We start from the raw sequence: 14230 nt of genomic DNA on the forward strand, positions 1-14230 counted from the left end.
ATAGTGATTAAAACTGTTTAAAAATTTAGTCTGCTGAGTGATTTGTCTTCCTTACACAGTATGTTTTGTTTTTCTACCAAATTTTGGGGGAAACTATATTATGAAAGTTGCCCATTCGGGTTTTTTTAATAGAAAAATATGTGTAGAAGAATCAGGAGCGTAGCTGAGCCTGGACTTGATCTGTTACAAAGTTGCTGAGAAGTTACTTCAAAAACATTCATAAAACAGCTTTTAAGTGATTGGGTTTTCATTTCACCTTTTGTTATGTGCCTAAATTAAAGAAATGTGAATTGTGAAAGCCAAGAAGTAGGGGGTATTATATTAAATAATTTAAAAGATTTAGTTTTCTACAGAAGCATACTTTTACTTGAAAGGTTTTTTTCTTTTAATAGACTAGAAAATAATTGCAAGAAACACATTAGAGTCTCAAAATTTTTACCTTTCCATTTTTTTTTAAACTACTTTTGTAGAATTGCCAATGCCACTCCTATCCCAGGAGATCTGCTGCGAGAAAACACAGATGAGGTGTTTCCTGATGAACAGCTCAGTGATGGAGAGAATGGTATTCCAGTTGGTGTCTCACCAGAGAAACTACCTGGATCCCCTGGGCATCAGCGTCCTCAGGAGAAAGACGTTTGGGAAGAAATGGATGCAAACAGAAACAAAATAAAACTAGGGATCTGTAAGGTACTTGCAATTCTGCATTGTGTATGCCACCTTTGAACAGTTTCCTGTCCTCATAGTGCACATAAGATATAATAAATAATGCAGTCTTATTAATATCGATTAGCCAGAATGGTCTAAGAAAACGAGATTTATGGTACAGCTAACACATTTTATTAGAGCAACTTATGTACTGGAACAAGCAGACAAGCCTTTGGGCCTTGTGTCACTTTATCAGGTCTTTATGATGAATGGTATATTGCTGATAATTTGAGATTCTTTGCAGTTTATTCATATTCATGTTCTTCAGACACAATTTTGATTCTGAATCACTGAATGAAAGCAAAGCAAATTTCCTGCATCTTGCATGCGTGGCAGTCAGATATTGAATATACAAAACTGAATTTAATGTTATTCTTCAATTGACAGGTTGGCAGTGTGATTGGCAGTGTCCATTTACTTCACTTGGTGGTTTTGCGTCCATAAGATACGATACCTTTGTACTGATCCAGAGTGGTTCATTGGCTAGTCTTTAGAAGGGAATGCTGCTTTATTTTGAAAAGTAGTCTCTGAGAAATGATTCCTGTCTCCCTTGCTCACAATCACAAGATTTTATATTCTGACAAATATAGCCCTGTTTCATTATATAAACATATTTATTACATGAAGAGGAATCTGGTACTGAAATGTTCTTTAGCTAGGAGAACTGTCTAGTTTGAGGCTGTTACTTCTTGTTTACTAGAAAAAAAAACATTGTGGGAGAGAATATGGCATGGTGTCTATTTTCAAATTTTCTTACTTGTTTGTTTTTTACCAAGGAGGGAGAAAGATGATTATTCTGGTTTAAACGAAGGCAATTTCTATTAGCTATACCTGTTCAAACTAAGGATGATTGTGATTTCCCAGCTCTACATCGTAACTAGTCAGTGTACAAGGTGTAATGCGATTTAACTAAAACAGTTCTGTCACAGAAATATCTAGTAGATTTAGTGTATAACAGTGTTACATGGTCCAGAGAATCATAAAGACAGCTTAGAAGCTAACTTCTTTTTAATAAGAGCACTTGAGTATAAAGCAGACCGAAGAACCTACCAAGTGTCAGGTTTCAGACCATTATTAAAGAAAATTTCAGAGATCAATATGAAATATCAGAGTAAATTTAAGTGTATTATTAGGCTTTTGGAACTCTTGTTCTCAGACCTACCCAGAACTAGTATATTACTAGTATTTTGTCAGTTGTAGGTGTGTGCTGAAGAGCATATCTAAAGTACATTAACTATGGCATAAACTTAAGGACCATTCCAAACACAAATTGGCTTGTCACAGGCTAAAAACCTGGATGGTGTCCACCATGTAGTACCTTGTCTTCCTCTGTTTTGACACTCCTAGTAAGTTATATTTTTACTTTACTTTTTGAACAGGTTGCCACAGAGGAAGAAAACAGCCATGGGCCAGTGAACGGAATGCTTAACGCACCAAGTCTTGGTTCTCCAATTCGTGTTCGCTCAGAGACCACCCAGCTAGACAGAGATGTCCCACTGGTGCGAAAGTTACGTTCAATTCACAGCTTTGAACTGGAGAAGCGCCTGACATTGGAGTCTAAGCCAGATACTGATAAATTTCTTGAGACCTGGTAAAGAAATTATTTTGTTCTTATGCTTAGATCTTTTCAGAATATGTGGTTAAGATACTGTCATCTTTCTTCTATTGTGTGAAAACCAGGAATGGAGCTACTGGGTTATGCTTATGCAAGCTACAGCAAAGTATTTATTATGTTCATAATGTGTCTGGATAATGGATGTTACCACTTGGCAGCTTCTTTAAAAAAAGATTAGTGCTGGTATACAGTTAAAGCTGGACTTCCACACTTGAGAATTTTTTATTTCAAGACCTATTGGTCTAACCCTGGTATTTATTACCTTTTTCTTCGGTGGGATACTCTTGACAGTCAGTACAACTCATCCTAAATAAAAAATGATGACATCAGGTGCTCAGTAGAGGTAACATGGAATTAGATTATATGAAATAAGGACAGTTTACAAGAAGTGGAGTTACGAAGTTAGAAGTCTGTCTGCATGCAGCAGGTTTAGTTATGCCCAAAGGTGTTGCACCAACATTAAAAAAGTCTTGATAGAATTAAAATAAAAATGGCAATTAAAGGCAGAGAGAGACAGATATATGAGAACAGGTTCAATCAGTTTGCTTATATGTAGAAAAAATAAGGGGAGAAGGACACAGTGAAATCTAGCTGAAAAGCAGAGGCTGAGTGGGGACAGTGGAAGACAGCTGAGATGCTAACAGTGGCAAAACCTTTCTAAATATGTCATAGGAGGGTTAGGAATTTGTTTGATGAAGCAAGTTATGCAAAGCCCAAGTAAGGAATCAAAACAATCAATAACATTGGTCTTGAAAGCATCTACTAACTTCTGCTGGAGACATCTGTTTCTTCTGTTCTGCTTTGAATCTCTGCTTTGTAGCATAAATTCAGTCCAGTGGGCGTCTGGTGGTAGCCTCACCACTGAGCTGATATCCACTCACTATGCTCCCTTCTGGTAATTACATTTACAATACAACATGATAGATTACAATTACACTTACAATGTGTGCAAATTTCTAAGACCATCCACCCATTTTTACTTGACATCAGAGTTATTTGTCTCAAATTGTGGATTTTTCAACCATTGTAGATTCTTCTAAAATATGACAACAAGTTTTCATATGTCTAGTTTTCCTCTACTGAAATAATTTAATTCATTCTTAACTAAGTCACATATTATCTTCTTTTCTTAAGTTTGGAGAAGATGCAGAAAGACTTGAATGCTGCGGCAGAGCCTCCTGTTGCTGCTGTTCCTCCTCTTTCTCAGAAAACACCCATTCCTGCTCCTGTAACTGCCCGTATGGACCATGTTTGGCACTATGATGAAGAATACCTTCCAGATGCTTCAAAACCTGTGTCAGCTAGCTCTCCAGAACATGTTGATGGTGTTATTAGCAATGGATTTGTAGCGGTCAACTTAAGTTCCTGCAGGCAGGAGGTTGATTCTAAGGAATGGGTGATAATAGATAAGGAACGGGACTTGCAGGACTTCAGGACAAATGAAGCTTTAGGTCACAAAACAACTGGAAGTCCCTCAGATGAAGAGCCAGAGGTACTACAAGTTCTAGAGGAGTCCCCTCCAGAAGAACAGCCCAGACAGGGTGGTTGGGCAGGAAACAGTGTCCATGCCAAGAACCAAACCTCAGGGGTGGAGTTTGTTCTAGCCATGGAGTGTCATCCTGCTGCTTCCGAACAGCTTACAGATAAATTGGAACTTCTGTCTGGAGCTGCTGGACAGCTTCTTGCAGCCACCCCTACAAGTCCTATGGAAGCTCAAGCAGAAGGAGCACTCACTCCGGTAAGAGAAATGGCTGCTGTTTTATTAAACCTCTCTTTATTCAGAATTACATGATGAGACAGTAAGGCAAAATGCTGTGACTGAAATACAGTAGTGTAGCAGAAATTCCTAGTTTCATCAGATATGGGACTTGATTCTTGAGGAGTGATCTTCCATGTTCTGTTAATGAGTGTTTACATTCTCTCATGGCGGTGGCTATTAGTTCTGCAGGTATGTTCCACAGAACTAGCCTCAATCAAAAAAAAAAAATATATATATATATATGTACACACACAAACAAGCTCCTTATGCTTTGATTCCTAATCAGTGAGAGATACACATGCAAATATATATATTTACATTTGCAGTACAGAAATGTACGATGACAATGAATGTGTAAAGCACTGCTACAATGTTTCACGTGTTTCAGGAAAAGCCTAAATGGCTGAAATCAAAGAACCAGAGTTACTTGCTCCTCACCATCATCGATGTAGTGTTTTCTTTTGGAATTCCATTTGTTTCTTCTGAAATTTCTAGTGGTTCTTTTACAAACAACTTGTTGGCTTTTATAAATAGTTGCTACTTCTGACTTCCAAGATATTTTTGCAGCCGCTGCTTTGCTCCCAGAATTTTCTCTTCACTAAGACAGATTGGTTTGCTTCCATTGCATCCTCTTTTTTTTGTGTTTCTGCATCTTTTCTAAAGAATTCTCATTTCTACAGTTTTTGAACATTTACTTTTTTTCTTTTGTCACTGACTTTACTGAAGGAGGAAGTGAAATTAACGATTAAGTGATTTGGCATCAGCTCCTGATTTTGCTTCTCCCCTTTTATGAGTAGAAATTGTGTCATTATGATATAAAGGGCAATTCTTTCAAGCTCCTTTGAGCGAAGAAACCTGGCTGTACTTCTTCCTCACTTACCACCACTTCCTGTGAAGGTTACAGCCAGCTCATTAGAAAACGAAACTTGTCACCTACACTCATTTATTATAAAGTGTGGAATATACGGTGAAAACGTAATTAACTATAGCTGTACAATAAAATTTCAAATACACCTATGTTCTCTGGAAAATACAAGATTGTATCTTTCATACAAGATTATAGTCACTTTGTGAATTACGCAGTTTAAGGAATATAATAAGTTCAAAATACAGAACTGTATTAAACAACAGAAGATTTTTGAGATTTAAGTTGAAATATTAGTTGCGTTAAGTTTTTGATTGGTTAAAAACTTCTAAAGACTAAAAATTAATTTAAATTGCTCGGTTGATTTCAGTTTGATTTTTGTATTTTAATGTCAGTTTTAGTAAAGCAGACAAGAAAGAGCAACACAGTCTTGTACAAAATACTAATTATTGGGTGTGTTTATTTTGAAAGCTATTAAAAAACAGCTTTCAATTTTGTGTGCAAATGCACTATCCCACTTTATACAAATTTGGCTCTTTTTGGGGAAACAGCTATTTTACTTAAAACTGAAAGTAGAGGTGATATAAACATCATGCACTGCAGTGCAAATAATGGACAATATCTGGAAAGGAAGAAGCTTCTAAGCGTGGGAGCAGCAATAGTTATAAACAAGGTCAACAAATTACAGGATGTATTGCAAGAAACACTGGTTGAAGTAGACACTGGGGTAAGATTATAATTTAGTCTGGCTTTGCAAGCAGGTACGGGATATTTGTCATGACCTCAAAAATGGGGAGAGTGAATATGATTTATATTATCCTGGAAGAGCAAGTAGTGCTGTGAGGGCAAGATGACTGGCGGGAAGGAGCTTACTGTTTTGAAGGTGCGTCATGTGGAATTGAAACAATAAATAGAACTGGGAATAAAGAAAACAAATTATTTGGCTGATTTAGAAACTGGGAACAGAGTATGTCTATGCAGTATGTCTATTCCAACTGTAATGCCAATTTGCGGTAGTATTCCCTCTACTTCATTAGCCCTTGAAAGTCCAGGAAGATATTTGGAGGCCAATTGTTCTTTCTGTCCTTCGTTGGTGGTATTGCACTTCATAAAAGTTACTTAAATATTCCTTGAGATGGGTACTGGAACCTAGCTGTTCTTTTAGGTGAGTGTCCTAGTCACTTCACAGGGAGACAGTATACATATGCCTCTTCATACAGTATTTCTGTCTGTTCCAGAGACCTGGTGACCTTTAGGAGCTGTTTGGCAGAGTCCTTTTTCTTCTTCCTCAAAGCATTTACCCACCTGAAACTGTTCTTTGAATGGGATTCTTGTTTGCAGATCAGATGTTCTTGTTCTTTAGTAATTTTATCTAGGTAGTGCCTTCCTGACAATACAAGTAATAGGTGAAGGGTCGTATTTTACTTTTGTGCTGATTTAATGATATTGCACCAGTTACTAAGAGCAGGTTGGGATCCAAGAATGTAAGGTTAGGACCATAAATCAAATTACTTAAGTATTGATAAAAGGCGTTAAAAATACATGTTGAAATTTTAGTAGTATAATAGCTTAATATAATTTGTGAAACCGTTTACTCATTTCAAATGGTTTGAAACTGTAGGATGTCACCACTCACGGTCATCATGCTTATGAGTATGCCTCCCATACGGATTTCTAGTGATGCGCTTCACTGTCACTTAGGAGAAAGTATGATGAATTACATTCTTTGAGCTTATTCTAATAGGTTTGTTAAATATGCAAGCAATTACTTCAATGGTGAATGAATAAAATAGTTTTCCTGTTTTATATAATTTTTTTTATTTTTCATTTTTACTTTGATGATTCTTCTTTCTTTCAGGGCTTTATTGCTCACTATTTTAGTAGTAAGTAGTAGCAAGGATGTTTCTATATGAGAAACTAAAGTTTCATATACTCACCCATAATTTTATTTTCTCCTGGAGAAAAGAAATTGCTGGTCTGCAGTCCTCCCATTTGTAGGTAAATGTTCTTCCTGAAACTGTGTGTACACGGACTTCCTGTTATTGATGATAATATCACTTCTTACCCGTTTCATGCAGCATCAGCATTCTAATGGCAATGTTAAGTTGTAGCAGTTCAGGAAGGAAAACTGAACTCAAAAAATAAGGGAGAAGTTATTGGCTTGGAGATGAGCAAGTTTCAGGCATTAAAAGATAGAGCAAGTTATGCTATCTATTATGAAAAAAACTCTGCAGGTAAGAGAACTAATTTTCATGTTAGCAGTCATGGTTTTCCAGTTGCAATACAGATTCTGTGTGCTACCAGCAAATACCAGTTTGATCTGGCTCTGTCATGGGCGCATGGTCACGTTCCTGTTGATCTATTCAGAGCATGCTAAGGTGTATATGCTGGCTTCACGCTTTCCTGATGGCTCTGTGTTGACTTTGGCTGCAGGAAGACAGACAGTACCTGATTTACTGTAATATCTGGTGGTATAACATTAATCTGTCAAAAGAATTAGAACTGATCTAGACTAGTGGTGAATTTATATTGGAGCAGCACTTTACATCATACAGCTCTAGTTTAATTTTCCTTGAGCTGGTACTAAGAGCCTAAAGCTGGACTTGCTGTGTTGTTGAATCATGGCCTCAGTAATTTACTGTGTTTGTAGGTTTTAACAGTTGGACTTGATCACCTATTGCGGTTTAACCCCAGCCAGAAATCAAGCTCACTCACTGCCCCCAACCCCAGAGGGATGGGGAGGAGAATCAGGAAGGAATGCAAAACTCGAGGGTTGAGATAAGAACAATTTAATGATTTGAATAAAATAAAATAGGAGAGGGGAAAACCCCACAGCAATAATAATAACAATTATAGTGAAAAGGAGGGTGAAGGGGAGAGGAGTAAAATCCAAAGGGAAGGGTAAAAAAGCAAGTGATGCACAATACAGTTGCTCACCACCCACTGACCAGTGACCAGCCAGTCCCTGAGCAGCCAGTTGGCAGGCCCGGCCGACTCTCCTCAGTTTATATACTATACTACCTTCTATGGTATGGAATATCCCTTTGGCTCGTTCAGGTCAGCTGTCCTGGCTGTGGCCCCTACCAATTTCTTGTGCCTCTCCAGCCCTCTGGCTGGCAGGGCCTGAGAAACTGAAAGGTCCTTGACTCAGTATAAACATTACTTAGTGACAACTAAAAACATCTGTTGTCAACATTACTCTCACACCAAATCACAAACAAAAAACACAGCACTGCACCAGCTACCGAGAAGAAAATCAACTCTCCCAGCCGAAACTAGGACATCATCTTAAAGGTCTTTTCCAACCCAAGTGATTCTATGATTCTACTGAATTGCAGTGAACTCCACACAATGCATGCACAAAACTTTGCAATGTATATTTGTCAAGGAGATATTTCAGCAAAGAAATTATAATGGCATTGAAGTAATAGAATATGTAACAGCTAATTCCATTTTTATCTTCAGTTTAAATTAAACTATAGTTTGCTCTGGTCAAACTTTGTTGACAACCTAATACCGTGCGTGTGTGTGTGTGTATGTATTTATATACACACAAACACGCGCACACACACATGTGCACACATGGTTAGAAAAGAGGTTTGATTGTATGGATCTATTTATTTTTATTATTTAGAAATATTACTGAAATGAATATTTTTGTACATTGAGGTACTAAGTTTTATCAAAAACTTGCTCTTAAATTTCCATTTATTTCTGAATTCTAAGTTGTTTAATTTTCATGTACCTTCTGTTCTCGGTTGATGCATTTGTGAGATACTGGAAATACTCTTTCCTATTTTTTTCTAGTTGAGAGACAGCTATGCATTATGGAAACTAAAGCTTTAGGACTGAGACAGTTCAAAATACCTTTTCATTAGATACTAAAATGCTTGATAGGTGCTCTGTTTCCAAGACACATAGAATTGCAAATACCATGGTAGGAAACAGAAAATCACCTTCATGAAGATTAGAGATATGGAAACTTTTTGCAGTCTTCATGGTTTTGTTTAAATATACTTGGAAGAAGGGCTTGCAAGCTGTATATAGCGATCTCATTTGCAGGTATTTGGATGTGTCACCACCAGATACTTATTCAGCACTGGAAAAGGTCTTGCAAAAGATCAGTTCGTTTCAGAGTTGTATGTCAAAGCTGTAGGTTTATTAGAATCATCAATAACCAATTTCAAAATGTACTTTCTCTAAAATGATTAGTTTGGAACACTTTGCAGCTCCTGGTCTTTATTTTTTCTTCCCTTTTCTCTAAATGCTTGAGCGATGTACTTCAATATGAAGCAATCGCTCATGGATTCTTCAGGCCAGCGTATCCTTCCAGTTCAATCCTATATTTGGGATATTTCATCAAAATTATTTAGTACTAATCTTACTGATTAATCCTGTCAGCTATAGTTCTTAATATGTGCTGCTATAGCTGTAGTTACACAGTCACATTTCTAAACCCTGCAGTGGGTGTATGTGCTAAAAATACAGTCATCTCAGAAAACAATGCTGTTGCAGGGATGTGCTAAGCATTTGCAAGGACCAGTCAACAATCAATTAGTTTGTGTACACGATGCCCTTGGAACAGACTATGTTAGTTTATTAAATATGCCCTAGATTTTTACTGACTGATTGACTGAAGGTAGGAACCAGCTAGAGAAAGGATGATGACTTCTGATTTTGATACTTGATTTTTAAAAATTGATGGAAAATGTGAAGATTAGACTTAAGATGCCTCTTAAATTGTCAGCTTTTAACCTGTGAGGAACTTGTGAATATGGTCTTCTAAGAAAATGTATCTAGGCAAGACATAAACAAGAATTATTAAAATATTGATTTATAAACCTTATTTTCTTCCCCACCATGTTGTTCTCACAGCTCAACTCATCTCATGCGCTGCATTTCTCCACTCCAAGAATTTCAAGTCCCATCCTCCGCACCATGAGCCCTATAGCCTATCTATCCATCCACTTGGACCCTCTGAAAGAGGCTGGTTTACCAAGGAGTCAGTCAGCTGAGAGCCACTCCTCTTCCTCCCGCTCAACTGGTCGTAGGCAGCTTCCAGTCATTCCCTGTGGCAACAAGTTCCCCCCTGCCATTTGCATCTCAAAAGCACAACTTCAGCAGGTGAATAAGCCTTGTTTTCATAAAAGTGACTGCATTTTAGCAGTCATCTGCAAAGTTTAACATTTTCAGTTGCTCTGCACAGTCCAGTAGTAGGCATATGCTAATCATACTGCTATACCCAACATCCAAAAAAATATTTTGAAAGATCAAGTTGGGGAATAAGAATGGATCTTGTCCAGGACTAGAGTCAGGAGTACTCTATGAGAAAGATGACTGTCCCACTTAGAAGAGGTAATATTAGAGAGAGAGGAGTATTTAAGGAGGTTGTGGTCTGGAGCATCAGCCCTCTCTGGATGTTCTGGAAGATAGACTCACTTCCTCAGAGGGATTTTCTGTTGAAAAAGGTAGGATTATAAATTCTGGAAAAGTTTGTTGCTTCTTTCAAAACTAAGATTAAAATCTCACTTTTTTTATGTGTTCCTATAATCAGTACCAGGTGGATTTTGAATGAGGAACACATATTAAAATTTGGACTACCTTAAATCATTTTAATGTGAGGAAAAATATCTAGAGATAGTGGAATTGCTACTTGGGGAATGAACAAATAATGAATTGTTCCACTGCTTGCAGTATACAAAGCAAAGATGGCAATTATCAGGAGTCATAGCTAATGAAAATGTCACTAGAGAAAGGGGACTTCTCATAGTTTTGTATTCACAGTTCATTTCAACATGAGAAAGATGAAGGCTTAGAATCATAATTGAAGTTAATCATAATTTGTCTGTTAGTCACAAAAATACTGAAATTTGCTAAGCAGCATGAGCTTGCATTGACTGGTAAAACAGTATGACATAGCATTAATGCATAAGACCCTAACATATCATCATCATTTTACCATTAATATTTCATTTGGATTATATTTTGTGTGCCTTTTATTTCTAATGTATTTTTTCAGTATAAATATTTCTATATTTATATAGACTTCTTTTTTTTCAGTGAAGCATGCACAGGAGTATTGATATTAAAAGTAACCATCAACATTAGCTTCTTTCAAACTTCCACAGGATCAGTGTTGAGTGATAACAAGGCAAACAAAGCAGCTAGTGTCAACATTTTGTCTGTTAACTCAAAAAGCAGTGTTTTTTTCCAGCAACTCCTGGCTGCTTTTTATCTGAATATAAAAAAAACAGTTCTGTCCTCGATGTATGGAAATGGAAAAAGAGTAGCTCCCAGATGTTCATTACTGTGAACTTTATGAGATACCAAAATACCACATTCTTCATGATGACTGACATATTGACTAGTGCAAAGGACTTAGAAGAAATTAACTCATGAAAAGTTAAGCTTCAGTATTTTTCAGGATTAGTTTGTATCCCAGGATGCAAAATGGCCTCTAAATTTTTTTTGCCTGTATATGTATGATTTAAATACTCAAAGGAAGTAGGTTGGCAGAGAGGGTCTTCTCTGGCTTCTTTAGTACCCAACAAATGAATAAAGCTGCAATATTAATATGGGCTGCAAAGTGATACACTTCCTTGTCATGTGAAAAAGAACTGGTATTGTGTCAGGTGCTGCTGCTACTGAGTGGAGTGAGGATTACATGTAGCATTCTCAGCCTCCTCTTTCTTTTTACCTGGTAAGTCCATGACTGCTGTGTTCCTTTTCAAGCTGTGGTTTTGAAACTCCTGACTGTTGAGGATTTAACTTCCAGTTTTTCATTTACTATGGAAACTACAAGCACATGATTCTTTAGTTCATTCCAACAATGAAGGCCTCGTGTACTTCATGGCTTACTGAAACACTGAAATACTTCTTCAAGTGTTTCTCTTTTCTACAGTGCAGTAATGTTAGGTATTTAGCAAACTGGAAGTTCCAGCAGCCTGAAAGATGAATATGCATGTTAATAAGCTAAAGCTTTTCTCTAGTTTAATATTAAAAATAATTTGTATGTAATTCTATATTGTTCTATATAAATATTTGGTACTGAATATATGTTTGTGTATTTCATGCTGTTTGCAATTTGGTTCAATGTTCATAACTCATGAATTGCAGAGGTCAGGGATCTGTGCTGTTGAATTTAGTTTCCTGTATTAAAAAATAAAAAATGATACATTTGTTCCTGAAATCAAGCAAAGGGATTTTCTCTCCTCATTGTTGATGAGTGAGGGTTCGGAAGCTATAGCCCACCTCCCTCTAGTTTGACATCAGATAGAGGAGGTCATGAAATTTCTGTATATTCCGTGCTCCCTAGTGCAGAGAGGGTATGGGATGTCGGTTTACCTTTACAATATAAGACATATGATAGAGAACTGCTCTCTTGCCATATATATGTTATGTAAAAGAATTGAAGTATTTTGCTTCAACTCTCTGTATTTACTCAGCTTGCAGCATAGAAGAGCCTGGCAGCATTAGAGCTGACAAAAACCAGAATGAATGCTTTGACTGTACTTGAATCTGAAGAGTGGGGCTAGAGGGCTATTAGCGTCATGTGCCTCTGTAGCATGGTCAAATTGTACGGCAAATCCTCTTGAAACATAACCTTTTCCTTTCTGTGAATTTTTCAGTCAGGTAAGTTCTCTGAACTCTGCTCATTAGAGGACTGCGTAGCGTGTTGTGTGAGGCCAATGGAAAAGGTGATGTGATGGCAGCAACTACTGGCCAGGGCTGTGTATGAAGAGACTGCTTAGGTAGACGTTGTGCTAAATGTGTAACTGTGTCTTGAGAAACAATCAAAATAAGTGGTCTCAGATGTTGATCTCTGTGGTTTCTCAGCTTGAGTTCTTCAATAAGATAGTAAGCACCCCTTCTAGCCACAGCAGCCAGCTAAAATACTTGTAAACTGGCTGCTATACAGTCAAATTCAGCCCTTAACAAAGGTGGATTTTGTATTTTTTATTTTTATTTTTGGTCATGCTGGCATATTTTCATTTTGTGAATGTGCTTAATGGGACATGTACAAGGGGACTAATTTTAATCTAATGATTTTGTGGTTATTCATTGTGTTAGGGAAGGATAATCTGTGTGTCTCAGGTTAAGCAGTTGAAATTAGTTGGCACTTACACAAATATTTTATGTCTTAATTTTCTGAAATTTCTACCTTACTGGAACATTTTAAAAATTATTTTGTAGCTATATAGACATGTTATTAGTTACAAAGTGCTCTGAAATCTTCCCACACAAGATGCTATGGAAATGCAAACCATCATATTCATATCCAGGATGAGAAATAATATACTGATCTGAGTTGAAAAATTTACCTTAATTTTTAAGCATCTCACTGGAATTCAGGGACCTATGGAAGAATAAGGTAAGACTTCTTGACGTGTTCAAGGGGTATTTAGAGAAAGAATGCATATCCTTTATCATTGTAACTTTATTTTGGATGTTTTAGGTTTATAAGCCAGGAGTGCACGTAAATGTTGTAAATTTTGCCATTTTTTATGAACTAGTTTTGGCAGGTTTCACTAGTCTGCAATAGCAAGAGATGAACGTTTACATTGGTTTTCACATTTAACAATCCCTTTTAGAGCCACAAATAAACAAACAAAACCCTAAAGATGCTCCTCTCTTGTTACAGTGTTCTTTTAAAATTATTTTTGGTGTCGGCATTAACTTGAAGTTTTCATGTCTGTTAGGATCTGCCTTTGGTATAAAGAAGAATTAAAAATTACACCATGTTAGGGTAGCTTTTCCTTCAATGGAAACTTCACACGTTGTAAAATAAGAAACAAACGGTTGAGGACAAGCAGTCAGTATAAATGCCTTGGTTTTTTTCAAATAGTGTGTTGCCTGTAGAGAGAACATCCATTTTTAATGACAGAACACTCTTGGTCATTTTTCTGCAGGTTTCAGAAGCAGCAGAGAAGTCATAGTGAAGGTCAGGACAATAAATTAGCCTTGGTAACAGCATCCACATACACCGATCATGTAGGAAAAAAAGAACCAATAAAAAGTTGATAATTGTTTAAAATGTCCATGTCTTCTGGAATCCACAGTACTTTTAAGATTCCCAAAATTGATAACCACATGGTTCATCTGTTCTTGTCTGTCCTTGAAGTGGCCAATTTTTATTTTTTTTAAAAAAAATCTTATCCCAAACATATGTGAATTACTACATTTTTCTAGCATCATAATTCCATTAACTTGGAATAAGTAAAGATAATTCAGGAAAGCTAAATGGTCTGTGGGATTTGCCATGGAGGGCTGCTCAACTCTGGTGTCA

The 14230-nt window shown here is 36.8% G+C and overlaps 1 protein-coding gene across 3 annotated transcripts in view; it reads left to right on the forward strand.

Annotated features, from left to right (window-relative positions):
- TTBK2 (tau tubulin kinase 2) overlaps positions 1 to 14230 on the forward strand; it is a 113157-nt gene that overhangs the window by 80829 nt on the left and 18098 nt on the right. For all 3 annotated transcript variants that reach the window (XM_080397673.1, XM_080397674.1, XM_080397675.1), the window contains 4 exons: positions 471 to 687; positions 2085 to 2296; positions 3455 to 4058; positions 9820 to 10068. In XM_080397673.1, coding sequence (XP_080253799.1) covers positions 471 to 687; positions 2085 to 2296; positions 3455 to 4058; positions 9820 to 10068 — 1282 coding nt within the window. The remainder of the gene's footprint in view (positions 1 to 470; positions 688 to 2084; positions 2297 to 3454; positions 4059 to 9819; positions 10069 to 14230) is intronic.

Source organism: Falco punctatus (assembly GCF_963210335.1).
Source record: "Falco punctatus genome assembly, chromosome: 7".
NCBI lineage: Eukaryota > Metazoa > Chordata > Aves > Falconiformes > Falconidae > Falco > Falco punctatus.